Source organism: Augochlora pura, chromosome 2 (assembly GCF_028453695.1).
Source record: "Augochlora pura isolate Apur16 chromosome 2, APUR_v2.2.1, whole genome shotgun sequence".
Taxonomy (NCBI): domain Eukaryota; kingdom Metazoa; phylum Arthropoda; class Insecta; order Hymenoptera; family Halictidae; genus Augochlora; species Augochlora pura.
Genome location: NC_135773.1, coordinates 21,391,322 through 21,407,815, shown reverse-complemented (window position 1 = coordinate 21,407,815; position 16,494 = coordinate 21,391,322). Strand labels below are relative to the sequence as shown.

The following is a 16,494-nucleotide window of genomic DNA, read 5'->3' as shown; positions in this document are numbered from 1 at the left end:
ATTTATTTTTTAACAGGGAAAAATGGCAAAAATTCTTCTGCTCCGCAGTTGATCTCTGTTTATTGTCATGACAACATCGATTCTAGGAGACTCGCGATACTCGTTTAATCGATTCGGAGGGAAAACCACGAGGTTAAAGTATTTCTTCGGAGACACCCGAGAAGAATCCGTGTTTCGGTGTCAGTAAACTCACTCCGAGACGATTGAACGAGTTAATTGAATCAATTAAATAGCCTCCTAGTTGATAGTTTTCGTGAAACGAGTCTCGCTGTGGAACAGGTGGTAGCAATTTTATTTGTGGGCAGTGAAAGAGTGTTGAGAGAAGTGTATAGTTAGGGTTAGAAGCCTGTGTTTATGGGAAAGATTAAATATATTTTTGTTCGTTAATTGATTCGGTGAAACATGAGCGAATCCGAAGAGGATGTTGCGTCGCTCGATATCGGGACGTTCGACGAGGACGAAGAAAAGGATGAGGATCTGGATGCTGCGACTATAATGAGCAGGCATTCCATCGCCCACATGGACTACCGGTATAGAGTAGCAACGACGAGAAATAATTTCCAATAATAATTCCAAATAATTTCCCGGTTGCATTTATTTCTACAAACAGATTTACTAATAGAAGCATCATTAAAGTATCAATAGAAGTATCAATAAAAATATCATTTTTAACACATTCCGTGCCACGTCACTGGTGGTACACGCTTAACCCTTTGCACTCGGAGCCATTTTAACTGTAAATTTGAAATAATTTTTCTGATTAGCGGCGTTTCCATTCTATTTAACAAAATCAATTTTTATGCATACAAAATTTATTCTTGTGACTCTTACCAACAGCTTTACTACTTGGCAATTTTTTAAATCCTAAACCTTAGTGTTGCAAAAATTATTTTGAAATGGAATAGAATAATTTTAATGGTGCCTTACAGTCACCACTAGAGTGCAAAGGGTTAAATGTCTATGCAATGCGTTAAAAAGATATTTTATAACATCTATTTCTTCGATTCTAATTTCCATCGAAAGAATGGACCATGATAAAGTCTCTTTCATAGTTATATTGACAATAATTAATAAATACACATAATATTAGTTTAGGGAGAAAGAAGTCCATTATTTTTACGTGAACTTCAAGACTTTACTTAACCCTTTGCACTCGAGTGGTGACTCTAAGGCACCACTAAAACTATTCTAGTTCATTCTAAAATAATTTTTGCAACAATAAGGTTTAGATTAAAAAAATTGTCAAGTAGCAAAACTGTTGGTAGGAGTCACAAGAACCAGAAAAATTATTTCAAATTTACAGTTAAAATGGCTCCGAGTGCAAAGGGTTAACATGTTTCCAATTGTCCAATTCAGTTCAAATATGCACCATTTTCTTCTACAATTTGTTATCGCTAAGGTGACAACGAAATCTACAAATAAAAATCATAGACATCCATGCAAACCTGCTTTTCTTAACTAGATCATACATGTACAATCTGTATTCGTTCAAAAGCTTGCAATCTGCTGACAATATCTGTTAAATAAGGAAACTGATTTTTCTAGATTACAATGGATCAGAGACAGAGTGATGAAGTTTCTGGGGATGACCGGCCACGAGCTTCAGTTCTACAGGCTCATCAACGTAAATTCAAATTTGTTTTCCCCGAGCGTAAAAAGAAACGAAAGAGTCAAATTAATATATAATAGAATCGGCTCGATGAAACAAGCATTGGCGGTATAAATGAAATTTTTATCCGAAAGATTCGTCGTCGATGCATTTTTACGAATACCGCGTTTTGAAATACTATTTTCAAGAATCGTCGTGATCGTTGGTTTTTCAACCCCTTGCACTGTGACTCGTTCTATGCTGCGTTGACTAGTACCTATTTGTCCTTTATACCGTCCTTAATAGGACTAGATAATTTGTTTTTTGTATTGTCTTTAATTACCGCCGTTTCTGGACTTCGATAATAGAAGAATTTAATTTGATTTCGATTTAGAAGAATTTAATTTGATTTCGATTTAGAAGAATTTAATTTGATTTCGATTTAGAAGAATTCAATTTAATTTCGATTTAGAAGAATTCAATTTGATTTCGATTTAGAAGAATTCACTTTAATTTCGATTTAGATGAAATTAATAACATTAATATTAAATAAAGCTTGCATGGAATCTATGCCACGAGTCGGACTCGTCACAGCGCAAGGGGTTAAAAATTTTAGAAGTGTCTCGGCAGTCTTTCTGTGAAATTTGAATAACAGGCGAACAACCGGTATTACGAAGACAAGATCCTGAATTTCTTGATCCTCGATCTTTACGGCGTGACGGACCTCGAGCGGAAGATAATATTCTTCTACGCGACATATTACACGGAGATTTACCAAGTGGAAGTGCCCGTCTGGGAAAGTGAGTGCGCTCGTAATTAATGTCCAACGCGGAAAATTCAACGATTCGTTGTTAGACGGGCAGGTGTGAATTATACAAATGTTGACTGATAACAGGCGCGCAGGCTAATAAATTGGCAGCCCTGACGGCGCTGGCTATGAAAGGGAAATCGCGTATGTTCGCTAACGTAATGTTCCGTAAAAATTCTACCCGTGTGCATGCGTTTTGACCGTTTATTAATTAGTTCCAATTAGTTGGAATAATCTGGTGATCACGCGAGGCTTGTAAACAATACTGCACGCGTCTTTTCAATGGTTTTATTTCGTTTAATTTCCTGTTTTATCGCCTATAAATCGACTTTTTACTATGACAATCGATAATTTAGCCATGCATCTCATCTTTACAAGCTCTCATTTTATTATACAATTTTTCAAATATTAGATACATTTCAAGATGAATAAAGTAAGAACAAAATAAATATTGTTTAACGCTAATCTTATGAGAATATAAAAATGTTAGGAGATTCAATTACTCTACAAGGATCGAATGACCGATCAATGAAAATTGTTATATCATATCCAAAATAATTTTTACATTATTGATTAAAATAAAATGTTTAATTAATAAAATGATTAAAATAGCTATTGTAGATCTAGGCTTAAAATGGCTTCGAGTGCAAAGGATTAAACTCATTGCACTGTATCTGCAACATTAAAATGTATTACTTATTCGCTTAAAAGTCACTTTATTTACTTGACGAATATGTTGCAATTGATATAGTTTTGAAAGAAATCGCAGCTTGTGGGATCGACGCGAAACCTACCGAGCCGGACAGAATAATCGCTTTCAAATTATTTCATTCGAAAAATCTTGAAAGCGTGAGGCCTCTTCTGTAGGAAATAATCGAATTAATTTCTTAGCGCAAGTCCATGTTATAATAAAACGTTATAAAGTAACAATCGTCATTGGATGGGAACCAGTCGGTAGGTTCAGCGTGTCAAGTAAACGTTGTCTGGCAAACGCACGCGCTAAAATGCATATAACTGCACGAGAAGTTCCACTGAAAAATGGTTCTTCTTTTTCTGAAACAGATAGACATTTTCTGAAATAGGTCAGTCCCGTATAAGCAATGAGGGTACGAATACTTACGGGACTGACTGTAGTAATACATCGACTTTGCACCAAAAAATTTTAGATTTCTCACGAGATAGTTTATACCTCTTGATTACATAAGATCGCTATATAGATAACTAGATAACCAAGAACGATATGGATAACAGCTGTTAGCACCATCAACCTGAAATATCAAAGTAAATTGCCATACAAGTTGTCTGTAGACAGATATTTAAAGAAATGTTAATATTAAATATTAAAATAAAAAGTCGTCTCATAGAGGATTAAATTCTATAAAGGAATGAAAACCGTGAGAATAATGTTCTCTTCCCAAAAATCATTACGTTTCTTGACGCCGGCGGAAAGAGGCACCAATTTTCGCAGAACATTAGACGAACCGTTGATCATGGTGTTGCGATTCGTATGTTTTAATCTCGATCCGATTGAGACAGGGATAGCGCGAAAGGGTGACAAAAAGGGGAAGATGAAGGTGTCGAAGAAAAAGTCGAAGAAGAGCAGAATGAAAGTTCCGAAAGTGGATCCGAGCACGATTTCCAGTCTGCTGCAGCCATCTGGTATCACCGTGCCGTCTCAAGCACCATCTACGATGAGTATGTTCAGTGAATACGAAACGGAGGACGAGGAGGAGGAGGGCGACGAAGACGAGGAGGAGGAAGGCGAAGAGGACTTGGTGACAAGAGGGAGCGGCGACACTTTGGTTTCGGTGCGGAAGAAGGACACGACGATCGATGTTGCGCCTGTGCCACCCGGTATATAAATTTCGAAGGAATATGATTTTTTTCACGATACTCCGACTCGGTTAACCCTTTGGCTACGGCAGACTTTGGCGCGGCCGTAGTTTTTCGTTAGACATGCATTTCTGAGGAAGTATATTAAAATATTATAAAATATATTTAAAATATATTATATTATAAAATATATTTAAAATATATTATATTTTAAATATATTATAAAATATTTAAAATATTGAATTCTATTACATGAAACTAATATTACTTGAAGTGAACAATAATATTAAGCTTTTTTACAATATATAACATGAATATTACACAATATATAATTAATCAAATTTAATAATAAACGGGCGAATCAGGCAAAATTTGACCTGGACGCCTATTGGCGCCTAAAGTACCGGGGAGCCAACATGCTTCGGACCCCAATAGGCTCCAACAGTAGTCAAAGGGTTAATAACAAAGAGACAAGATTTATTGCATCAATAATGCTTTTGCGATACAAATGAATGTTCAAGTGGTTGACAAGAGAACTGAAATTAGAAATTCTCTCCATTAATTTTTAACGTAGAAATTTCTTTCTTTGATGATTTCAACGAGCAGAACACAGTGTTGAAATTGTTTTTGTGTTAAATAAATAATTCCAAGCGTTAGATAATATAAACGATAAGTGTTAAATAAATAATTACAAGTGTTAGATAATATAAACGATAAGTGTTAAATAAATAATTATAAGTGTTAGATAATATAAACGATAAGTGTTAAATAAATTGATAATCTCTGTTTTCCAGAGCCGACAACCTTTGTACAGCCGCCCGAGGGGGAGCTGCACAAATACGTGATGAAAAAAGTATATCGAGCTACATTTTTATAATAATATAACATGGAGCTACATCTTTATAATAGCGTAACTAGGTTTCGCCGTGTACGGTGTCAATCGTATTGGACAAATAATGATTGCAGAGAATGGTGGACAGAGTGAAGAGGATACCCGTCCTTCACCTGATTTGCGGCGAAGTGGACGGCAGCAAGGCCGAGCTACAGGACACCACATTGTTCTATTTCCTGAGGGCCACCGACGAGGGTGTGCCGTCGTTCGACTCCTTGCAAGAGTGTTACGCGGAGATCACACGATACTTGGTCGTTGGATCTCTGCAGGGGAAATTTCTAGTCACCCTTAGCAGAATGCTCAGCCAGGTCTATACGATATTGTACATAATTGTACTTTTATCGCATCTATACGATATTGTACTCTTTTAACGAGAACTACGGATTTTAAACTCAATAAAAATAAATGTACTGTAATTAACCCCTTGCACTGTAGTAACGAGTCAGACTCGTGACAAAGATACCGTGTGAGATACCATGACATAGTCAGGTATGTCCATTGCAATCGTGTTAAGATTGCAATATTCATATTTAAGATCTATTAAATTTGAATATTATTAATTTCCTCGAAATCGAAATCAAATCGAATTTTGCTATTATTTTTCTATTATTAATTCTATTATCTAGAAACGGAACTAAATAAAGACAATGCGAGCAACAAAAATGATCTGCTCCTATTAAGGAAAATATTAAGGACAAATAAGCGCTAATCAACGCAACGTGAAAGGAGTCACAGTGCAAGGGTTTAATTAACAGTCCTCGTTTTCTTCATATAAATTCGTAGAAATCTTTAGGTGTTCAGGCCTCTGGTGGAAACACAGTTCCGCGGACCAAAATTCTTGGAGATGTTACAAATAGAGGACACCGATTCTGAAGAGGAGCAATCGAATCTGGCGCAGATCATGCACTCTCGAGTATGTTAAAAATTACCTCCACCTCCAGCAATCTATCTCTGTTGCGAATTCTGAAAGGAATTTTGTGGACATTTGCAGTTTAGCGAATCTTGATATTGCCAATAATCAATTTTCCATTTGAAAAGAACCAATAGCGATTTGTTCAACGTTAAAGCCGCGTTTCGTTAACTTTCATGATCATCTCTAATGATCTCTGATGATCTCATCTCTTCGTGATCAGAGTTCGGTGTTCAGAAGACCCTCGGAATTCCGCAGAGTGTCGATAATGATACAAAAGAAGCAGAAAGACAAAGGGAACAACATCGAAGCGGATGCCGAAGACACGCAGTCTGTGAGCACTATAGCATCGGCGGTGCCGGCGAAGGAAACGAAGTCGAGGAAGAAATCATTGAAAATGTCTCGCAGGAGTAGTTCTGCTGGGACCATCGATGCGAAACCAAGACTCTCAACGAGCAAGGACGAATGGGACCAAAGCAAAAAGGATATTCTGTCTTATTTAGACACGCTGCTAGCCAGCGTACAGTGGTATGCGAATCTCAAAGTATTATTTTACATTAGGTCGGAGAGAAAGAAATCCATTATTTTTACGCGAACTTCGAGGCTTTATTTAATATGTTTCCGATTGTCCAATTATTTAACTGTACCGAATTTTCTCTTCGTAGACTTCCTTTTTTAACAACCCTGTAGCTCGCAACCGAATGGACCAAACAAAAAATAGAAAAAGAATTTTCGTACTGCGAAATGTCACCTTTCCGACGAGCATAAATCTGAAATTATTTATATTTTAAAAGATATCGATCGCTGCAGCCGTCCACCGAAAAAATAATGGATTTCTTTCTCCCCAACCTAATATTTTGCGCTCGTACCGAAAGGGTTAACGAACGTATAGCACAATTTACGAAATTTATATATACCGTATACGAGTAATTCTATTTCTCTGTCTGCATTCAACTTCTATATCTGATATAAAATTTCTACGCGATTACATTCGTAATCAGGACGTTGGAGCACATCGAGGGCGATATTCTGCTAACGATGCCAACCATCCCCGAGTTGGAAGACCCGCTGGTCACCGACGAGATGCTGGAGACGAACACGGACGTGATCAAGCAGCTCGAGGACGCGATCATGTCCTGGGGAGTGCACATTGAAAAAGTAGCGTTCGCTTGAAAATCGACCTCCCAAAGAGAGCCCCGAGAGTAAAACTGCGGAATGGAGAACAAAGGGAATAGATTGGCGGAAATACGATTGTTTCAGGTATTGGAATCGTTTCAAACGAAAGTGGTGCAGGGGAACGGACCTTTGGCAGAGTGCAGTTACTGGAAGGATCGCGAGATTGGCCTATTGATGTTGGTCGAGCAATTGAAGACACCTATGGCGCGAAGGATTTTAGGACTGTTGAATAAAGTTTTGTCACCGATCGCCACGAACTTCGAGTTCTTCTACACGGATCTGTGGAAGTATTACTCGGAGGCTAGAGACAACGACCGGTTTCTCCAGACTATCATCAGACACTTCAAAGTGAGCACGCGGTTGCACCACAGTCCACTAAGAAATTCGAAATATTTGTCTATCTTTTTGCCAAGTAGCGAATAACAAAGAAAGAAAATAAAAAGGTGATAAAAAAGAAAAAGATTTATAAGATTTACAGTGCTCGCGAATCTTCTTTTGAAAGACGCGATCCATTAGATGAAACAAGATGTGTAACATTGATTTGCGCGAGAATAAATACATGTGTATCGTTATTTATTTAAAAATAATTGTCTACAGATCATCTCGGAATCGGACGACTTCAAATTGGCAATGCAATCTATCGCATCGCTGGCAGAAGGATTGAGAATGATTTGGATTTTATCAAGCTATTACTCGGTCGAGGAGAAGATGATGGGTCTGATGGAACGAATATCTTGGCAACTTTGTCAAACTGTAATAAACAACCTAGGCATCCGGGATTTGTTCAAGTTAGTAGGCTCGATCTATAGAAATTGTATTCTCAACGTTGCCGCAATATTTTTAGCAGACGCTAGCCAACAATTCCATTAACAATTCCATGTTATTTCCGAGAACGATTTCTTTCTCCATCTGAGAAAATTGGAGAATTAATTCATTATTTAATATTGCTGCTATCGCAAATATATCCATATTACTTTTTATTTCAAACAACAGTATCGAAAGTTGATTACTTCTTTTGATATATTATAATATTATTTCAAGTGGTGATCTTTCATTTCCATTAGAAATAAATTTAGCCAAGGTCTGGCTACCAGAGAGATTGCAACGCGTTTAAATATTATTGTACCGTCGCCGAACGGCGCAGAACAATTTACGTCAGCTTGGTAAAATTTGTAATCGTGTTGTAACAATGCGAGGTGCTTGGGCAGACTAGAAACCGTTCTCTCCATCATTGCGCAACCCTCCCTGCGCCGGGAAGTGTCCTCGAGTAATTTAGCAGTCTCTGCAACGTTGTTCTATCAATTTGCAGTCTAGATTGGTAGAAAAGGACACCATGGTGCTGGTAACCATGTCGCTCCGCTTCATGGTGCCACACGTTATCCCTTTGCAATTATCTCAGACTTAGCAGCGACTAGAACTCGTTCGTGAAATATTACGCTATGTCTTAAATGAAATGCAAAATGTAATCTCGAAAATGAATTCTCGCAACACACGAATTATATCTTCAATAACATTAACCCTTTGGACTCGAGTGGCGTCTCTGAAGCGCCAATGAATCTCATGTAGCAAATTATACTAAATATTAACTATACTACAGCTGGTCAAAATGGCAATTTTGGATCCAAGCTTAAAATGGCTTCGAGTGGGAAGGGTTAAGTTCAGCGAATCCTATAATCAAACGATGACTTTCATCGCTCGCGTTTCGATGACACGGGAATCGCGAAGCGTCGACGAATCTCAACAAATTCGCGCGCTGACAATTGTACTATCTTTCGCAGAAGGCCTCTGGAAGAGATCCTCGAGAAAACGGCGAGCGCCAGCGTAATGCTGAAGGCCTGGAAGACCGCGTATCTGAAGGTCAGGCTGGAGATCGAGGAGTCCGGCAAGGGTACCCGCTGGGAATTCGATCAGAAGCAGCTGTTCAAGAACACCGAGTACATCGCCATGGTTTGCGACGATCTGAACCACGTGGCCAGCGTCTTGGAGGACTTCTACAACATCTTCGGCCCGTACTTGAAGTCGATCATCAGCGACCCGGCGCAGATCGACACGGTGATAAAAAGGGTCGGCCGGCTGATCGTGCCGATCCAAGACGCGGACTTCAACGTCTACGACGAGTTCAACAAGGAGAATTGGGAGGCGCTGATGGCGTCGTTCTACGAAGCGGTCCGTTTCCTCGAGAACGAGGCCAGGTTCTTCATCGACGAGTGCTTCATGGTGCTGATCAGCGCCGAGCAGGCGCTCGAGGTGCTGCTCATGTTCAAGAACATGAAGACAAGGGACAGCATACAGCAACAGCTGTTGAGGAAGTTCGGCGTGATCGTGCAACAGTTCAGCAAGGAAGTCAGCATCGTGGAGGGCCTGTACAATAGAGGTCAGATCATTTTACCATGCGACGCGATATTATCTTTATTCAACAATTTCAATTTGTCGTCAAGTATTTAAAAGTATTTAATTAACCACGAAGTTGCTTTATTAACCGTAGTTAATTGCACAGATCTCTTGAGAGATGTAGTTTAATTAACAATGTGGATTTTTATGCAAAACTAAAGTGGTCCGCGTCTGCAATTGCAAACTATTTCATTTTATTTTATTTTCAATTTTCAATTATTTTATCCGTCAATTATTTTATAATATTGAATTATTCTATATTTCTATTAATAATTATTTTAATAGAAAGGAATTTTAATTGTTAAAAAATTCTCCAAAGTCGCCTAACTTCCAGGGAAACGATATCCCCCGCTGTTGACCCACCATCCACCCATGGCTGGAGCTATATTCTGGATAAGACAGCTGTTCCATCGCCTGAGGCGACCCGTTCTGACTCTGCAGGACGTTCCGGAATTGAAGTACAGCGATTTCAAGCTCGTCGCCTTCAGCCAGTATCACGAGGTGGCGAAAGAGTTCAAGGCGTTCGAGCAGGCGAAATTCACGGCGTGGATGACGAAAGCTAGGACGATCGCGTCGAATACTATGAAGAGGAATATACTGAGGATGGTGCCGTCCGAAGCGGATAAAGGTCCGTCCCCCGTTCTATTTTCCGAGCAATTATTCGGCATCGTGATAGGTCTTTGGGAAAGGGGGAGGAAAGAGAAAGAAAACGTTATGGAGGTGAAAAGGGGAGGAAAAATATTCGCATATTTGCGAGTACACTGCGCGACAAAATGATAGGACACCCCAGAATTTTTCGTGTTTCTCAAAACCAATAATGTACAGAAAGGTTTTGCATATAACATATATATTCGGATCGTGGTAAAGGTGATTCGAAATCGAAATCTGACGCAGGTATGCTAACCTTCCCGGACCACAAGCAAGGAAGGAACGTGCAGACGATTCACTCGTCGAAGAAAGCGAAATCGAAGGAGTTTGGATCGATTGGTTCTACACCATCCACCGTTCACAAGGGAGACACTATACTCTCGAAACCTAGTATCGGTAAGTGGAATTATTAACGAATTTTAATTTATTCGAATGAAATTCATTATCTTCACGATTATACCTTTACATTGCGAATCTATATCTTGCATTGGATTTCATAGAATTTATATTCGAGTTTGAATTGCAATTTGATTTTAAAAGGCAATTTCAGTTTGAACTTTACACAAATTGAATTTCAATTTTATTGTTAAATGCAATTTCAATTTAAATTTCTATTCGAGTTTGAATTTCAATTTGCTTTTAAAATGCAATTCAAATTCGAATTTCTATTCGAGTTTAAATTGCAGTTTGATTGAAAAATGCAATTTTAGTTTATATTGGAATTTAAATTTAACTTGAACCAAAATATTAATTTCAAATTGACGCTGCATTGGATCATTTAATCTCGTTCGACATCTGCATTCAATTATGTCTTATTTTATTTAAATCGAGCACTTGAGATTTATACTATATCCAATACATATAATATAGCCTATATTATAGGCTATATTATACAATACAATGTAACGCAAAGTAATACAAGACTGCAAACGACCGTGGCGTCGCTCCAGCGAAGCGAACTGCGGTAGGCGAAAGGGTTAATCGATTCACCAGTTTCCAGAGGCGAGATGGGAAGTTTGGGAATCGGTGGCTCGTCGAGGCCGCAGCTCCGGGAAATCAAACACGAACGGAAATCGCTGTTGCCGACGCACAGGGATAAAAGTTCGGCGATGTCCTCGTCCGTGGAGAAAACCGGCGTCCAAACCAAGCAAACGGGGACCGAGTTCTTGAGCGGTTCGGCTTTAATCGAGTGCCAGCTTCATTTCGAAGTGAACTTCGATTGGCAAGTCTGGGAGATCATCCAAGAGGTGTTTCTCGAAATAATATAGTAACAATATATTAATTAATTAATACTACAAATTGGGATTAAATAGAAATTTAAGACTATGTTGTACGATAATTGCGCGGTTTAACAACTTGTTAATCGACTATTATGACAACTTATCAATACGACTTTCAACTCCGTACGACTCATTACAACGCGTACACCACTACGTCTTTCTACTTTAAACAACTTGCTCTGCGACCCTTTCGCAACGACTTTCAACTCTTTGCACTCGAAGCCATTTTGACTGCAAATGTGAAACAATTTTCCTGGCTCATAGCATTTCCATTTCATAAAACAAAATGTATTTTATGCGCATGAAATTGTTTCTTGTAACTCACAGCAACAGTTCTACTACTGAACAATTTTTTAAATCCAAACCTTATTGTTATGAAAATTATTTTGGAACTTAATAGAACAATTTTAGTGCTGCCTTAGAGTCACCATTCGAGTGCAAAGGGTTAAAACAAGAATCACCCGTTTCAACATGGACTCGGCTTTTTATGCGTACCTGCCTCCCTTTCCCAAATTTCCACAAACCCCAGATGTGGGCATTCTTTTACTCCTTTTTACGACTATACAACTTTACTACACTGATGTCCATAAACCTACTCTTAAAATTATCTATCGGGTGTCCAAATACTCCCGACACCACAATAATGATCGCCATTGATCCACGAATGGTTACACCGACTCGTATATATCGGTTTGCAGGCGGAATTGATGGAGCAGCTGGGCTTCGAATTGTCCGCCTCGGTGAAGGAGATCAGCATCCAAAAGGATCGGTTGCGAAAGGACATAGACGTTTTGCAGAGGGTCGTCGACCAGTATAATACGATGCTGGACAAGCTGAGCAAAGCGGACGTATGCTTTTCTCAATTATTTATTATTCAGTTGAATTGCTATTAAACGTTTACTCTTTGCGCCTGGAGAATATAGTCCGAAATTCAAAATATTTCTTCAGACTCATAGTGTTCGCATCTTATATAACCTGAAATTTTTTTATACATTATGGAATTGCATTTTCTGGAACGTGCAACAGTTAACAGCTCATTAACAATTTTCTACATACTAGTAAAATTGCTAAAAATGATTTTGCAACGTGGCATGACCATTTTTAACGACGCCTTAGAGTCGCCACTCGATTTGAAAGGGTTAATTAAATATATTGGTAATATTTAATTAAAAATGATTAATTCGACATCGTATCTGTTAGAGATTTCGCGAAATACAATTTTGTTACGTCTTCGCGAAGGGGATCGGATAAATGCGAATGGCTTTTATGCGTTAAATCAATAGATTATATTAATAAATAGGGAAATTCGTAAGCGCGTTTCTTTAATTCCTCGAGATCGGTAATTTGTGAAATAATTTTTGCCCCGAACAGATTCAGTTATTGAAATCGATGCTGATGGACATAGAGAAACACATTCAGCCTGGAGTGACGCGCATCAACTGGGATTCCCTGAACATCGCGGACTTCGGTCACAGTTGCGAGAAACTGTTGAAGAACTTGAGCTCCACCATCGACCAGGCGAACCACATAAAGAACGATCTCGACAACAGAATATTTTCGGAGATGCAACGATACAACTTGTTCTCTCTGACGTTCGAATTGACCGAAGGCGACTTCTTGCCGTGCAAGGTTCGACACGTTTCGCAAAGTTTTACAAGTATTTGTTCTAATGAAGGTCTAGAGATCCAAGGATCGAATTTTCTAAAGATCTAGAGATCGAAACTTCTAATTATCTAAAGATCGAAACTTCTAAAGATTCAAGGATCGAAATTTCTAAAGATCCAGAGATTTAATAATAAAGGTTGTTCAGGACCGATTTGCGATCATAATTTTTCATTTCTAAATCGTACGAGTGCCGAGAAATGTTTTTTTTTATAGTCGGATGCCCTTTATTCTTGAACACGCCCTTTATTCCATTTCTAGACTTTAATAATAGAAAAATTCAATTTTATTTCGATTTAGAAGAAATGAATAATATTCATATTTAACAGATCTTGCGTGGAATATTTATCACGAGTCTCTGACTCGTTATTATAGTGCAAGAGGTTAATTAGACAATGTTTAACACTGCGTAAAAGTAATTATAAGAGCAATCGTGTTTTCTCATGATCAGGAGGTAGAAGTGAGCTAAATAAATTTAATATATTAAAAATACCAAAAGACTTTCCGTCGATTAGAAAGACTTTTGATCGAATGTAGCTCCTTTAAAAAGAGCCGATTCTCGATTATTGTTCTCAGACTTACTTCCACGAGATACATAACAAGAGAACGGAGCTGGTGTCTACGATGAGGAAGCTCTACGAATCGCTCGGTCCGTTGCTCAAGAAGTTGGAAAGTTTGGTGCTGGGAACCACCACCGGGAGAAGTCCGTCCATGCAATTGTTCTATGAAAAATACGAGAAGAAAATATTCGGCGCTTTCATCACGTACGGCAGCCTCTTCATAGAATTATTTAAATATATGGCAATACACAATATTTAACCCTTTCTGTACGAGTGTCGGCTATGTCCAGCGTCCATGTGACGACCGGGATAAATAACAGAATTTTATATGAGCGTCTTTTAACCCTTTGCACTCGAAGTCATTTTAACTGTAATTCTAAAATAACATTTCTGACGTACAGCATTTCCATTTTATATAATAAAAATGTATTTTATGCATATGGAATTGAATTTTGTAACTCGTGGAACAATTGTTGTACCTTTGGTAATTTTTGAAATCTAATTTTTCCGAATATAAAAATTATTTTGAAATGTACTATAACAATCTTAATGGTGCCTCAGAGTCACCATTCGAGTGCAAATGGTTAATATAAAAGCAACATGTAAAAAAATGTTAAAAAAACATTCTCTCATCAAAAACAGTTTTTATTTAACGCTTAGAAAAATCTTAAGGAGAATGATCCGATCATGTGCGATATTTCGGCACAGCGTTTCGTATCGCGAGAGCGCTCGCACCGAAAGGGTTAAACGAGCGACGATCCATCGAACGAGAAATAATAAATGCCGATCGTCGTCCAGGTGCATCGTGCATAATTTGGACGTGTTCAACGAGACTCTGACAAGTTCGAAGCCAATTTTCCAAGTGGACGCCGTGTTGATCGCTTCGGAGGCGGTTCTCAGGCCATCGCCCGGCGAGATTTACACCATTATACTTCAGAACGTGAAAAGTTGTCTAGAGGAGTTCAAACGTTTTCCAAGATGGATGAACGGCACCTGCCAGGACTGCGCGCCGCAGCGACGAGGCAGTTTAGACGATTACGTGATGTTCAGCTTCTTCGAGGACGTCATGAACATTCAGGTGAATCTCGTAATCTCTCGAAATCTCCTTCCGGTTTCTCGAGGTGCCACTCGACTGTAAAGGGTTAACCCTTCGCGCTCGAAGCCATTTTTACCGTAAATCTGAAATCATTTTTCTGGTGTACAGTATTTCCATTTTAAGCAACAAAATGCATTTTATATATACCAAATTAAATCTTGTGATTCATACTGACAGTTTCATTTTTAACAATTTTTCTGACATTAAACTTTATTGATATAAAAATTATTATATATAACGGAATATAATATATAATATATAACGGAAGTAAATGAAGGATATATATTATACAATAAACAAAAATTATCCAGTTCTATTAAGGAAAATATTTTAAAAAACAAATAAGTGTTAATCGAAGCAGCATGAAAGGAGTCAAAGGGTTAAGTCATTGCTTAATTCGAAACAATTCAAGCAGAATGTTGTCGAGCCAGGTAAAGACAAATTGTTCCCTTAAAAATCTATAAAAATCGAGTGATGCAAGAAATATATCTGCAATGTTCCAATTGACATCTAATCAATTGTCTATCCAAGTTACATCCAATCGGATTTCCCGGACAGGGGATAGTGTAACAAAATGTACAGACCAGATAACGTTACCTTCTCGATATGTTTCAGCCGGTGAACGACAGCATCTTATTGGTGCATTCGTCGGTGCACAAGCTAATCACGGAGTGCTGGCAGTATCTGCACAAATGGAAAAAGTACAGCAATCTGTGGACGTTCGACAAAAACTTGGCTGCCGAAAAGTTCGCCGCAACGAAGCCCACGCTCTTCCAGTACGACGAGAAGTTCACGTTCTACGAGAACATCCTCGAAGAGCTGATCGACATCGACGGCCACTACGATTTGTACTGCATACGGTAACCGCTCTCACGTTTAACCCTTTTTGCACTTGGAATAGCGACTCCGCGGCGCCATTAGAATTGTCTTAACGCGTTCGAAAATAATTTTTAAAGAATATCGTCGAAGCTTGGATTGGAAAAATTGTTGAATTTCATATGCATGAATTTTGTTATATAAAATAGAAATACTGCGAGTAGAAAAATTATTTTAGATTTGCGGTCGAAGTGGCTTCGCGTGAAAAGGATTAAAAACTTTTCAGAGCTTCCGTTCCGATCTTGATAATGAACCTTTTTAATATCGTGTCGGAGTCGTTATAAAAATTTCAGAGATTAAATAATTTGCAGAATTTGGGATTACATTTGAAAATTGTACGTTTTCCAGGATCAATCTCCATCTGTTGTTGACCGGTATCGAGGCGCACGCGAAAGAGTGGAAACAGATCCTCGGAAACTATTTGCTCGCGCAGACCATCGAGGGGATGAACGATCTAAAATCGATCATCGAGACCTTTCGGTCCGAGGTCGAGCTGGTTATCACCGGATTGGATCGTTTCACATCCGTTATGCAGGCAATATCGGACATTAAGAAGAGCAATATACAAGCTGAGGTTCGATTCAAAACCTATCAGGTACGCTTATCGATGGTTACGTTCCAACGCGTCGCTTTTATTTCTTTTCCTATTTGATTGGGGTATAAGAAGTGCAAGATTCTCTTTTAACCCTTTGCACTCGAATGGTGACTCTGAGGCACCATTAAAATTCCAAAATTATTTTTATATTATGAAAAATTAAATTTCAAAAATTATTA

The 16,494-nt window shown here is 38.4% G+C and overlaps 1 protein-coding gene across 1 annotated transcript in view; it reads left to right on the top strand.

Annotated features, from left to right (window-relative positions):
• Window positions 1–402: 402 nt before the first annotated feature.
• Dhc98d (Dynein heavy chain at 89D) overlaps window positions 403–16,494 on the top strand; it is a 42,573-nt gene continuing 26,481 nt past the window's right edge. The window contains exons 1-22 of the mRNA XM_078196066.1: window positions 403–530; window positions 1,546–1,624; window positions 2,244–2,388; window positions 2,484–2,540; window positions 3,933–4,250; window positions 5,024–5,082; window positions 5,196–5,429; window positions 5,915–6,034; window positions 6,255–6,559; window positions 7,033–7,189; window positions 7,292–7,555; window positions 7,805–7,995; window positions 8,986–9,581; window positions 9,933–10,226; window positions 10,493–10,642; window positions 11,240–11,493; window positions 12,225–12,374; window positions 12,898–13,155; window positions 13,765–13,952; window positions 14,547–14,826; window positions 15,460–15,704; window positions 16,069–16,315. Of these exons, the coding sequence (XP_078052192.1) occupies window positions 403–530; window positions 1,546–1,624; window positions 2,244–2,388; window positions 2,484–2,540; window positions 3,933–4,250; window positions 5,024–5,082; window positions 5,196–5,429; window positions 5,915–6,034; window positions 6,255–6,559; window positions 7,033–7,189; window positions 7,292–7,555; window positions 7,805–7,995; window positions 8,986–9,581; window positions 9,933–10,226; window positions 10,493–10,642; window positions 11,240–11,493; window positions 12,225–12,374; window positions 12,898–13,155; window positions 13,765–13,952; window positions 14,547–14,826; window positions 15,460–15,704; window positions 16,069–16,315 (4,719 nt within the window). The remainder of the gene's footprint in view (window positions 531–1,545; window positions 1,625–2,243; window positions 2,389–2,483; window positions 2,541–3,932; window positions 4,251–5,023; window positions 5,083–5,195; window positions 5,430–5,914; window positions 6,035–6,254; window positions 6,560–7,032; window positions 7,190–7,291; window positions 7,556–7,804; window positions 7,996–8,985; window positions 9,582–9,932; window positions 10,227–10,492; window positions 10,643–11,239; window positions 11,494–12,224; window positions 12,375–12,897; window positions 13,156–13,764; window positions 13,953–14,546; window positions 14,827–15,459; window positions 15,705–16,068; window positions 16,316–16,494) is intronic.